Genomic DNA, 13,881 nt, shown 5'->3' on the forward strand with positions numbered 1-13,881 from the left:
TACATGAAAATGAGTTTCCGATTAAGTGTGCTTTCTGAAATCTGAATACTACATAATCTTTTAGCATTAACAGGCTCTGCTCTTCAGATTCACCTCGCTTTAACTTCGACCCGTGCTGCTCAAAATATCTTAGTTCGCCTTAGCGATTCTGTAAGCAAGTATTTGGTTTTCCAGTATCTAGTCTTACCTCTACGTCTTGGACAGTCCGTGGCTGAGCAATGCATAGTTTGTTTAGCAGCTGAAGTATCAACTCTTCAATGTAATAGAGGGAATCTTCTTTTGCTGAAAGGTTTGGGTGAACCTGTTGCTGAACCTGTCCAAAAGAATTAAAAGAATTAGGTTTTTTTTCCCCATTTAAAGCTGTACAGAAGGAAGAATCAGAAAAAAGCAGAGGCCCTCTGTACTGTTGTGCTGCAAATTCACACACTTCCAGTAATTTCCCACAAGTTTTCCTATGTGGTTAAGATGGCAATTCCTGCTTCTGCAAAGCTGGCGTCTCTATTCAATTAAAAACTACGTGTTTAGCCTTTATGGCAGCGAAGAAATTTCAAGCCAAGGCAGATTTCTGCCAACGATGCAGTGAAAACAATCACTGTTGGTAATTGTGCAGTTATTCATCCACAGAAAGAGTAACATACAGTTATGTTACTAACCCTACTAATGAGTGCTGGCTGACTGTGAACAGAGAAGCAGCATGGACCCACCAGAGGAACAGACTTAATAAGCAAGGACACCAGGATAAGAGAACTAACCAGTCTGGCAGGGAACTGAATTAATGCGCTGTTAAAACCTGTGGCAATAAAAAGCCACAGCCATGACACTGGAGGAGAGCTGGAACAACTCTTTGAGATGCCTCAGAAAACTATCTAGAACACGAAACGCTGTCTGAGGCATGAGACAGAGAGATGTGAAATACTTAACACAGAGAGGGAGATCTAAAGAAAAGCACAAATCAAAACTCGGGAGCGTCAAGACTAGGAAACGTGCTGTGAGAAAAGCTGACTTCCACCTCCCTCTGACGCAAGGCAGGATAATGCCTTTTATCTCACTTCACGGAGATTAATCACAGTTTTCGTTTCCAGGGCTAAGCTAGACCAGACAACCTGAAACAGGCAACCTCAGCATGTGCCTGCACAAGCTAAAGGCCCACAACTAACTCACCCTGGTCCAACGTGGCTATTTTCCTATTAAAAATCCACCAAAACTGAACAACCCCACCTTAAAATAAAAAAAAACCCCAAAACAAAAGCACTCAAGAGTTACTCTATATACTCAGTTTTCCCTGGCAGCCTCTCAATCAGGAAAGCGCTAACTAGATCTTAAACTATAGCCAAAAGATTCCGAAGTAGTACAATCCAGGGAAATTCCCTGTTCTCCCCATACAAATTACATGTTAATCACCTCAAAAAAGTAATCTTACATACTTACATTGGCATTCCATACGTGGTTTCACACACAAGACAAACAGATTGGTAGTTTCTTGGGGGAAGACAATAACATCTTTGGATCAAATTCTGATCTTCTGAAATACAGGCTCTCCTCCCTCCAAAGACAACGGGCAAGTCCACAGACACCAGGGGACTCTGAGGGCTTCCTCCAAATTAAGTAACTAATAATTTCATAGCCATACCTTGGGGGCACTCTGTTTGCAGCCCTGCAGGCTTTTGTAAATCGTGCAAAAACAAGACCAACGAGGAAGTAAGGTGTCTGGCCGGCTTCCTTCCCTGCTGGCCACAGAGCACGGTGGGCAGAGCTGCCCGGGAGCCACAGCCACCGCAAGGAGCTGCTGCTCCACCTCCTGCTGTGCCATGGCCTGAAAGAACTGGGGGAATGGGACTCCACTTTGCCCCCACACCTCCCCATGGGAGGGGAGGAAGAGCCAGGATGACCAACAGGTAGGGAGAAAAAGAGAAGATCCATGGAGGGGACCACTAGAAGGGGCTGCTGCTGTACACCTTCAACATCCTAGAAGCAGAGATGATGACTTGGATGGAGAAGTCCACCAACGTACTGCTTAAAGACGGGGGAGCACAGACAGGGACCACATGTACCAACAACGGGAATCCGAACGTCTCAGGGGAGTGGGAAGAGGGACACCCACTGAAAATGTGAAAACATACACTGGTGCTGATTGTATTGGAGTTGATAATTAAGGTATTACACAGCAGTGATGAAGACAGGCTGCCAATCATGGGGGCTCCTATGCGATACTCAAGAAGAGATGCCCTCCCAGGTAACAACACCCACTTCTAATGCTTCATTCTGCCCTGGCATCCTTCCTCGAAAAGCAGATGTGAAGAAACACATTAATAAGGCTGTTGTACACTAAGAGAGAAGGGAATACACATTCTGCTTCTAATCCACCTGCCCAGTTTTGCTACAGAGTTTTTGTATACATCTTTATGTACTGTCTTCTGCACCTCAAGCATGAATACTTCTCAGCTTCATGTAACTGCTGCGCTGCTGATGTGTACACAAGATCGGGTACTACTGAAAGAAAGGAAAAACAAAACCAAAACAAACCCTCAAAAAAATCAAAACCAGTCCTTGAAAACTCTTACTTAAGTCTGCAGGTTTTCAACAATAGTCAGTGCATTTCATGTTCTTCCTGAACATAAGAGTTTAATTCACAAAACAATGGAGAACCAGGAAGCATCGAGTTAAGGTCCCGCCACGCTTCTCTTATACCAGCACTACTACAGCAAAAGTGTTAGCTACCTAACTAGGAAATGCGATGAAATATTTCCCCCACAGTGAATCCTTAACGATGCTCCACAGAAATGACAAGAATGGGTGCTCTAAGATGAGAAAGGGAAGCTGTGCTCCCCTTGAGAGAAGATGGGGGACTCCAATTTACGGTTTCATATCACAGCCGTTCTCCTCCTCTTGGGAGGGTCACTCGTGTTAAAAACAGACATTACTGCCACAAAGAAAATTACTTCACTCCTAACTAACTTCAGTTCACAGGTCTAAACCGCTCATGCCATAATTTCCTCCACGTTCTCAAGAGCCAGTGTATATCTAACAAGGTTGAGGACAAGCAGAGGAGCACACAGCCCTCTTCAAACACTGGCAGAGAATCTCAGCCTCCTACAATGAACACAGATATAAGTACTGGAGTCAATTTTGCTTCGAAAGGAGCAAAATCGACAACAAACCCCAACGTTTCTTGGTTGAGACAACTCTTTCCAGAGGATTTAGAAATGAGCTTCCGTCTGAAATGATAGTGCCTGCAGCATGGCAGAAAGGTCCCAGAGGTACTCATGCACTCCCTGGCTTTAAGAGAAGTTATTTTGACGTAAGTGCCATTACTGAGAAAAAACAATTTCATAGCAAGACACCGTTTTTCACAGTAAAACAAAAAGACAGTTATAAACACCGTGCACTGGCTGATCAAATCAGATGCTGCTGTACCAAGGACAGAACACTTACTTTTTACAGTATTCACCTAAATCCTGACTGAAAGGACTGCAAAAGCAAGGAGAGACTGATAAAACACGGAACGTACAGAAAAAGTGAGAGGAATTACGAAGGACGTGTTTCTTATGGAAGGTACTTTCACTGATTTCAGGTTCAGACTGAAATATTTGAGCATAACGGTATTGCTTGAAGTCACTAAAGAGGGAGACTGAGATTAGCAGGACTAACTATTTTTTACTGTGTCATTCACATAGGATTATTCCTTCAACAGGTGTTCCAAGGAATAAAGATGAAATAACAGGTTGGAGTCCCATAAGCATCGCATTTAAATGTGGTCTTTAAGGCCTTTGTGGGGGACATGCTTAAATTTTAGAGTTCCTAAATGGCTCCTTCCCTTGCTCCTCCTCTTTACTTCTTCCTACTATCCCACCCCTCCAACACGAGCATATTTGATGAAAACCCAGCGGCAGCTTCACAGGAGCATCTCCATCTTATGGCTGTAGCTTCAGGGCTCTCAGAGACCTCGGCCTCACCTGCACAAGCGGTGGCCCAAGAGAAGCCTAAAAAACCCCTTGAAGGTAAACTGAGATCTTCTCCTGTTTCCTTCCAAGAGGCCTGTCCTGCATCACGCCACAAAAGCTTCTAGAGAAAACAGGCAGCTGTAGAGATGAAGTCAAGCTGAAAATTCCTTCTCAGTGAGATTTTTATAGTCCTTACAGGCCCCTGGGAAGAAGTCTGTTAAGACAAGATGAGGCTGAAAACTCTTCAAGGAGATAAAGAGTATTAGGACTAGAAAAATCTGATCTTATTTTTTAGAACTAATATAAGGGCAAGCTTAATTTTGAACCGCAGGAGATCTGGCATAAAGTCTGAATATCAATAATATGGGGAAATTCAGAAATCCTGAGTATAAAAGCAATGGTCAAAGGGTTGTACCTGAAACTACAAAAAGCTGAGGAAAAAAATACTAGAGTCAAAACTGCAAGCAACTTCTTTTTAGCCTGTACTAATGAGACAAACCAGCAATTTGGCTACACTGCCTAAGTATATTTTTACATAATACATGTATTTTGTCAGTAAAAACACATTCAGAAAGCTCCAGTTGTTCCACAGTAAGCATATGTGCAAAACAAGGGGTTGTTCATAAAATAAAATAAAAAAAAAACAACAAAAAAACCCCAAGCCCATGACATACACAGAGACTTTAGACAGCATATACCATCACAAACCTGTAAATTCATATTCCTGAAGGACCAGATGACAATCTCCCACTCTTCTACTTATATTCAAAACTACATTTTCAGAAAAGAGAATTCCAGTATTACCTGATATTTCAGAACACGAAGTTTCTAATTTAAAAAATGCCACCACAAAATCTGTTAGCATGGTAATATAAGATTTCTAAGCCTACTATGTGAACAGGGTAGCTTAATAAATTGCATATTAGATTTGTAAACTGTTTACAACAGAAACTACTCATTCTCCTTTTCCCACAGCAACTGATTGCAACTTCAAAATGATTTATATTTTACTTGCCTCGTAAAAACACAGTTATACCAGATCAGCAGACAAGTAAAACTTTGCAAGGCTGTTTGTTTACTTGAGGAACAAAGCATATAAATTTGGGAGCAAGAAAAATAATTAGAACATGAAAGTTAAATATTTACTATCATGGGCTGGTTACGGTCTTGCCAACACTTGTCAGTATTTCCATGCACTGTGTTCAAGGTGACGAAAATAAATCACCAACAAAGAAAGCAGCACTAGGTTTGCCCCGTACCAAGATGTTGAGAGCCAGGAAGAAGAAATAAAATTAATCCAACAAACGTCTCTTTTTAGGTTGGGATTTTATTCCCTCTTATCTTTTCTCCTCTAAAGATAACGCTGCCCATTAGAAACATAAAACATCTGCTCCAGAGGCATTTTTAACCCCTCATCTGGATGATGCTCCAGAGGAAGAGGGGAACCAGGTGTAGTAACTTAAAGGCCTGTGATGCTCTTATTCAGTGAAAGGTGACAGCATCAATATTCTCCATTTCCAAGCATAATCACAGGCATTTAGAAAGAATGGCAAACATTTAAAGACTTGAAGCGACATCCCAAATAAAAATGTACTGACGACTTTTTAAAAATAACAGCGCTAATTTCTAACTTTATTTCCAGTACGGCAATTTCTAGAGGGCCCACCTTTCTGAAATCAAACTATAAATGCTGACAGAGGAACTGTATGAAGTTGTCTCTTAAGCAAACAGAACTTAATAACTTCTCTACGTACAGTATTTTAGCTTTTTCACTGCAATTCTAAACATCTGATGCATGGTTAGCAAGATAAAGTATTCTCACAACACAGCAACCGAGCTACAAAAAGCATCTCGGGTGCAGCTCATCCCTCAGCTGTCTGACCTCAACAACACCCACTGCTCTTAAGTGACTGCGTACAGGGGACATTAAACTGCCATCCTACACCACCACTTCAGCGTAAATACAACTTTTTTTCTGTCTCTAGCTATTTAACTACTATTCTCCTCTTAGCATATTCTAGTTGAGGGGAGGGTGAGTTAAAGGAGATCTGCGACGGGGGGTGCAGACAGGGATCTGCATTCTGAAATAGCACTGAAGACAGTCCAAAGATCTACTGGGAAGTCTGCTTAGGGTGGACAGAAAAAACACATTGAGAATGGCACAAATGCTGGTTGATACACTGTAAATCAAACGCAGACCATCACTGCTCCCATCTTTTTCTGCAGTAAGCTGTAGCACACAACCCACCTCGCTGGCAGGCAGCAGAAGGGACGGGGGGATGGTGGCGAGGACAGCAGCAGTGATTTCAGGCTTCTGCTGAGGACCCCACAGATGGGTTTCCTCAAAGAGGAGGTTCTCTTGCAGGCAATTCTCCTCCATGTCTCACTTCTGCCCTGTCTGCTCTCACCTACATTTCATATGCTGTTTCTCACAGCATCTTCACAGTCTCTGCTCTTCTACCCAAAAAGCCGTTCTACAGCTGATTGTGTCCTTTTATAGGGAGTAAAGGAGAAACTAAAATGTGGGTACATGTATGTACACAAACACATATATTTTAATCTTAAAAACAGGTGGAAAGTTAAGTATTTGGATTTTATCCATCCATATAAAATGCCTTGTTGAAATCGAGATAAACCCTGCATGAGCTAGGCACAGCCTCTGCCCTGTGATATGGAAAGAAAACACCGCAGCCGGTGCCTTGATTGCCGTGCACGCATCTTACTTTAACGGAACAGCTTCTAATTCTCCCCCAACCCTTCCAGACACAGCCTCCCAGAGCTGCTCTGGGCTCTGCCCCCAGCACCCAAAGGCTCCTGCTCCCCCCTTTTTACATCATGCCTTTCCCAAGAACCACTGATCGCTTAGGTAGACTGAATTGTTCAAACAGACCCGTAACTTTTCAATTAGGTCTTTAGGAGATTTAAAAATAAAAATGAACTAACAAGCCACAGAGGCCAGCGGATTTTGGAGCTGCAGTGAGCTTTGAGATTATATTCTAAGTAAATGGATGCAATACGAAACAATAAATGGTGAAAAGCAAAGATATATACCGCTTAAAAAAAAAGGCCAAACCTTAAATTTGGAGACAGTGAAGACTGTCAGAGACATTTATTTGTGAACCAGACAGTCATTGAAATGACATTAAAAGATATGGGGAAGTGTCAGGAGAACGAAGAAGCCATAAATAAGGGAAAAAGATGTCCTCGGCACGTTTTCTGACATGACTAACCTGCTGAACTCAAGGAATGGCAGCACACAGCTCATCGGAAAAACCTGGCAGAAAGGGAATTGGTGAGGTAATTATAAAAGCAAATAACAGACTCAACAGCTTCTCCCGAGAAGATTAGATAATGCTTGCACTGCGCAAAGAGGAAAAGAGAGGTGAAAACCGAGGGGGAGCAGGAGAGGTGGTGAAGAGCAGACAAAAGGACACTGCAAGAGGTAAGATGGGTCAGGGAACACGCGTGGAAGGGTGGGACAAGACGAGCAGCATGTGCTGCCCAGTTCTGCCGGCACCTGGCTCCCACCGCATGACCAGAGCAGAGGGAATAAGGGCATGGGAGGTGAATCATGGCAGCCCACGGTTCCGTTTGGTTCTTCTTCCCACGACTGGTTACCCCGGCAAGTCTTTAAGCCAACGCAAATGCTAATTTCCACATTCCATTGCAACAACACAGGTAGGAAGTGTTTCTTCTGCTCCCGCTGCCAAATGAAATTATACTGTTCCTACTACTTTTAAATGCCTCGGATTTACAACTACCTTCATTTCATGCCACTGGCTGAGAAAACTCCGCTATTACCATTGGCCAACTGCAGATTCCAGCGACAATATTTAAGCTCAACAGTCTAACAGGTGGGGGGGGGGAAGGCATGAAAAAATAGGATAAAGTACAAGGAACAGTCCCTTCAGTTCCCAATGTTATTTATGATAGTGAATATTTATGTCAGAACAAAAAAACCCAACCCAGTCTACTTACTTATAAGGGACTAAAACCAACTTATAACAATACCCAGCTGCTACTGGGAATAAAAAAAGGTCTGGAGGAATCAGTCTACTGTTTACAGAAGGCTCGGTAATGTCCACTTCACAGGGACCTGCTATTCCTTTCCACACCTCCAGCCACCTCTTGATTGCAAACACAGTTTGTGAGGCAACAACCGGATCTGTGCCTCAAACCTGTATGGGTCTACGTATTTCACAGGTAATTAAGTATCACCAGCACTTCCTTTATTCACCGTTCTCCCAAGCTGAATGTCACAGAGGCATTCACGGTTGTAGGAACTGCGAATGTGCAAAGGTCTAGAGATCAAATAAACGTATTTATTAGAAGCTAAATGACCTAACAGATGTCAAAACTAAATATCACTATTATTTTAAAACACCATAACAAGCAACTATATAGTTGAAATTATAACTCATTAAATAATAATGCACGCTAATTAAACTGGAATGCATAAATAATAATCCATCATAATGACACTATAACGCATTAAATAATTCTAACCCAAGGGGGCCTGATCCTGCAATGGAGAACGTGTGGGCAGAGTGTCCTTGAGAGAGCAGTGAAGAAAACGGGCAGCCCCTGCACTTACCCTGACCTTACGCAAGAGCTGGGTCATTATACGTTAACTCCCATGTGTTTTAAAATATAGAGAAGCACCAAATTAATGTAAACTTCAAAAACGTCCCCAAAATGGTCTTTTATATTTCTGTATGCAACATTTCCTAAGAATAAACCCTTTAGTCATGCTCTAGAAATCTGATGAGTAGTCCAGAGCAATAGTGGAATTGTTGTAGAAAATGCAAATAGTGCACAGTGCCACGATTACACCAACATGCGTAGCGCCTGCAGAAATGTGAGCATTAACTGTTTGACAGCCTCTATTTGTAGATAATGGAGAAAACCAAAACAATAATACCTATGAGATGCTTGTGAATTTCATTTAGAAAAAATCAAAAAACAAAGCAACTGAATACACAGCTCTTGTTTACAGAAATATATTTTTAATTTGCCAGTGCATTTGTAAGAGCACACACAAACAATAATACACCCTAAAAATACAGAAGATTATAAAATAAATCCATATACACATGTCCAACACCACATTTGCTCACTATTTTCAAAAATACACACTAGTTCTATGGAGTCACCTGTCTCCTCCTGAAAACTCATTCCAAGTAATTGGAATAGAAGTTTATTCCCAGTAGCAGTGTAAGATATTTGAGACATTTGAGACATTTTACATTAATGAAGTTTTCAATCACAATTCCCAAAAAGGTTTTATGCGATGCATGTCCAGCACATTAAAACATTAAAACCAGCAGTATGGCGGGAGTTACACACTCAGCTGCTACTACCGAGTTTCATGCATGATTTTCTTGCGCTCACCTGTAATCCCAGTCTAAGATTAATAGATATGACATCAAAGCACTGATATCAATCTGGAAAATCAATTCAGTTCTGGAAAGTTTCATCTGGAAGAAAGTTGACCGTCAGCAAGAACAAGCTTTGGCACCAGATCTGTGCTGGGAAACCTGGTTACAAAACTGAAATGCCAGCTTTAGAAAAGGGGTTTCATAATTTGACATCTTTCCCCACAAAGCGGCCATGGGGCCAGGAACAGCTGAAAAACAAACCCACCCAAAAAAGAGACACCTGGAGAAATTAAAAAGGGGGAGAGAGCAAACTCCCCAACACCATCTTCCCCTCCAGCACCCACCCACCAGAGGAGAAAATCCTCCACAGAGGGTTTCACGGGAGAAGGATCCGGCAGGCCGCGGAGGGGGCTGCAGCAAAGCCCCTCCAGAACAGCACGGCCCCGTCGAGCCCCAGCTCTAGCGTCGCTGCCAGTATCAACATCCCGAGGATGCAAACCCAAAGCCACCCTGCCAACGAGGCATTTGAAACGCATGTGATTCCTGCCGGAGCAGCTGCCTGCGTGCTTCCAGAACTATTCAAAGAGACATTGTGATCCTTTAATAACTAAAGTCAGCTCTCAGATTAAAAGCCTTTATAAAGCTTACAGCACAGATCTGTTTGAAGCGATTTACTTGCTACAAACAGCAGTTCAAGTAACTATAACCTAAGTGACCAGATAAAAATATTGTTTTCTTCTGATTCATTTACTTTGAGAGGACTTTTATAACGAGTTTCATTATACTCACTTCCTACTTAGGTTTCCAGAAGAGCAACAGAAGTAAAATGTCTTGGAGTAAGGGCACGCTTATAATCTACCAGCTGGAAGAATGGCAATACATCAAACCGCTATAAAATTTTCAACTTACTAGATTCCAAGGTGCCAGTGCTAAGGATACGATGATATAAATGTAGAAAAAAAATATTAAAAAAAGCGCCTAGTTTAATGATGTCTTGCTGTTTAGCTTTGTTTTTTCCTAAAAAGACTCAGGCTGGTAGGTATAATTTAGCACACTCTACTAATCTTAAAGATGTATGACCGCTTAAATGCATACAGAATATTGTTCAAAAGACAGATTCTCATCTTTTTTTCACATATAAAAGTAAGAACTGATGTATTTTACCATTTTTTCCCCACTCACGATTTGTTAAGTGTCAGCTGCATAGAATTAAAGTAAATGCAAGGGTTTAAAAGTCGTTTGATAAAAAGAAGTGACCTTAAACTTGCTGAATGCATAATGAAAGAGACAAGAGCTCTTCAAAGCATGTTAGGGACTTAAAATTCAAGAAGCGAGGAAATACTATCTGTTGTTAGTGAACCGTACTGGCTCATTATCCAGCTCCACATCTTTCTGTGTTTTAGAATTAAGATTTCTCACACCTTAACATATGCAAGGAAAACATTTTTCTACTACCTGATTCTCTTCTTCCAAGAAGTGCTCATTAAAAGGAAAAAAAGCTTTCAAGAATGGGAAATAGAATACTATCTCTGCACTTGCAGCATAAACTACTGTGCTGAAACCCCAACTCAGAAGTTCAAAAAACTCTATTCCAGGCGTTTAACTGAGAAGTTTCTGAAGCTCAGAAAAGACTTTCTTTAAAATTTTCATTGTAAAAGCAGCCTGCTTGAAAATGTCACATCTAAACTGGCTGGCAAGCAGACTTCTAAACCTCTTCAGAACAAATTGCAAACTATTTGAAAACTGTGGTAACGTTTTATAAATTCTGAAATCAACAAAAAAACCTGGTGCTTTGGTGCATACTTTGGATTCAGTGCCACACTCTTCTGCTCTCCTATAAATAACGGAAATGCTCTCATCTCAGTATCAAAGTGAAAATGCAAGATGTAAACAAAACCACCCATAAATTTTCTAAAATGTTCTGGTTCAAAAATCTCCAGTGTTTACATTAGGGCACTTGATCTTTTAAAGAATATATTAAAACTGACAGCATCTCCCTAACAGCCTGGCTGCAATAACTGGAACAATGATACAATTTTGTTTTGACTCACTGATACTGCGTGTTCGTAAAAGAAATGCACATTACAGTACGATTGCCTCATGCTAAAGGGTGGATACTACAGACAAGGAACTTTCCCAGGAAGAAAAAACCTGTCTATAGGCAACTACGAATTTTTACAGTTGCTGATATCAAGACTTTATTTCCTCTGTTTAGAAAAGTCCAAGTTCTTTTCACCAAAACCAAATGTACAGAGACAGAATTGGTAAGAGCAGCATTAATCCACCAACTTTTACACTATTTGTATGTTAGAATGATGAAAACACCTTTAAAGTTTTCTCTTTGGTCAAACTGATACAGCTATACCTCACGTTTGGGTGGATGCTGGTTGGCGTCAAGGTGCTGTTTTATGTCAAGCTCCAGTGATCGGGGAAAAGAGCAGCAAGGCATTCTCTAAGCTTTCTGAGACCCACTGGAAAGCAACTACTAGGAGGAGGAGGAGGAGATTCAAGAGTAAAGAGTAGAAAATCCAGGATTCTTCAGACAGGCGATTAGTGGTTTTTATGCCGGCCACAAGACTACTTAGCTGCCTTCAGCAGCTTTTAATACAAGTGACACGGGGACCCAAAACAAATGCAAATCATTACCCCACACCATCACTAAATCTATTATTGGGAAAAAAAAAGACAAAACACCACTCAGATGAGTGCCTGCATTACTCGTATCACAGTACTGCCCAGCAGCAGAGATCCAGACCAGCATGCAATTAGGTTAAGAACTACAGAATCATGGAATGGTTTTGGGTTGGAAGGGACCTTAAAGACCACCTAGTTCCACCCCCCTGCCCTGGGCAGGGACACCTCCCACTAGACCAGGCTGCTCCAAGCCCCGTCCAACCTGGCCCTGAACACCTCCAGGGATGGGGCAAATACATCATGGTCCTCAACCTCTGCAATGGTAACAAGCGACACACAGCAGAACACCATCACCCCCCCCGTGCCCCACCAGCCTCAATGTACCCCCTCCCTCCGCTATCAGGGGTGTCCTACCTAAGGGCGATGGGCTGGGGACCACCCTCCTATGCAAAACACACCATAAAAAAGTAAATTCCTCCCCCAAGACAGGCTAGGCGGTTTCCCCACACAGTTTATCATCTCATTTATTCTACGACCAGTAGTTTCTCTCTCTCTTAAGAAAACACAGGCTGACTTTACGCTGCCCCACAGCGGGTCAGAAGCACTTTAACGCGGTGGGCATCAACGGGAGCCTGGCTGGGGAGGAGACCGCTGGAGAGCGGCGGCGGGGAGGGGATGGAAGGCCGCCCTTCCCCAGCACACCTCGGAAGCAGAGCGCTAATACGATCGGCGGCCTTTTGGCAAGCGCCGGCAAAAGGGGGGAAGAAGGAGAAGCAGCCTCTGACAGGAGTCCGCACACCGGCACCTGGCAGCATCTCCACACAAAGAGGCACCGAGGGCACGACGGGCGCACCGGCACCCTCGGGAGGCGGGCCCGGCCAGCCTCCTGCGGGCGACCCTGCCTCAGCAGGGGGTCGCCATGAAGAACTCCGGAGGCCCCTTCCCGCCTCCGCCCCGCCGTGACGGGAGAAGAGACAGAACAGGGGGGGTCGCGCAGGGGCCAGAGGCCCCCGCTCTGCCCGAGGAGAAGGCAGTCGGGGGTAGCGGTGCGAGGTACCCGGGGAGAGGGGGCTGCGGGCGGGGAAGGGGCGCTCCCCGGGCGGCGTGAGGCGCAGGTGCTGCCCGTTTTCCCCCCGCCGCCGGCGGACTGACCTTGCGCAGGGCGGGCACGAAGAGCCCCCGCCATTTCGGGCCGTTCTCCTCGCCGAAGAACTCGTAGGGCTGCGGCGGCGGCTGCATGGCGGCTCCTCCGCATCGGGGCCGCCCGCCTCGCCGCTCCCCGCCGGCTACGGCGCCCGGGGCATGAGGGGAGGGGAGGAGGCGGAGGGGACGCTGAGGGGAAGGAGAAGCCGCTGCCGGCGCTCGTCCGGGCCGGGCCGCGCTGGGCTCTCGGCCGCCGCTGTCTGGCTCCTCACCCCCCCGCCCGGGCGGCCATCACATCCGGCGCGGGAGGGGCCGGGCTCCGGGCCGCCCGCCGGGCGCTGACGGGGCGGCGGGTGAGGCGGCCTCGGCCCCGCTCCGCTCCGCTGCGGCCCCGCTACCGCCGCCGCCCTCCGCGCGCATGCGCCGCCGCCGCCACCATGCTGCCCGCCCACCGCCGCGGCGCCCCCTGCCGGCCGCGCCCGGGCACAGCGGGCTCCCCACAGACAGCCCGGCTGCAGCTCATGAATTTACATTTTTGCATTCAAATCTCGATAACTTAAATGGAGGAAAAAAAAACAACAAAAAAAGTGCCTTTCTGCCAGCAGCCCCTTGTGATGACAGGCTTCCCGGAGGAGATGGGTGCTGGCAGAGGCCGTGGCAGCTCCTTTTGCGCCATGGTCTCGGCCTTCCTGCTGCATCAGAGCCAACAAAATACCTAATTCTGTGGGAAGACGCTTGTTCGTCAAACCCAAACTGTGAGGAAAAAGGAAGAGGGAATCCCGGGT

General features: G+C 44.7%; 1 protein-coding gene across 1 annotated transcript in view; it reads right to left on the reverse strand.

Annotated features, from left to right (window-relative positions):
* Positions 1 to 13,489, reverse strand: part of SOS2 (SOS Ras/Rho guanine nucleotide exchange factor 2) — a 55,503-nt gene extending 42,014 nt beyond the window's left edge. Inside the window, exons 1-2 of the mRNA XM_054199275.1 lie at positions 13,106 to 13,489; positions 188 to 313 (exon numbers count right to left, since the gene is read on the reverse strand). Of these exons, the coding sequence (XP_054055250.1) occupies positions 188 to 313; positions 13,106 to 13,192 (213 nt within the window). The 5' untranslated portion in view covers positions 13,193 to 13,489. The remainder of the gene's footprint in view (positions 1 to 187; positions 314 to 13,105) is intronic.
* Positions 13,490 to 13,881: the final 392 nt, after the last annotated feature.

The sequence above is a fragment of the Rissa tridactyla genome, chromosome 4 (assembly GCF_028500815.1).
Source record: "Rissa tridactyla isolate bRisTri1 chromosome 4, bRisTri1.patW.cur.20221130, whole genome shotgun sequence".
Lineage (NCBI taxonomy): Eukaryota > Metazoa > Chordata > Aves > Charadriiformes > Laridae > Rissa > Rissa tridactyla.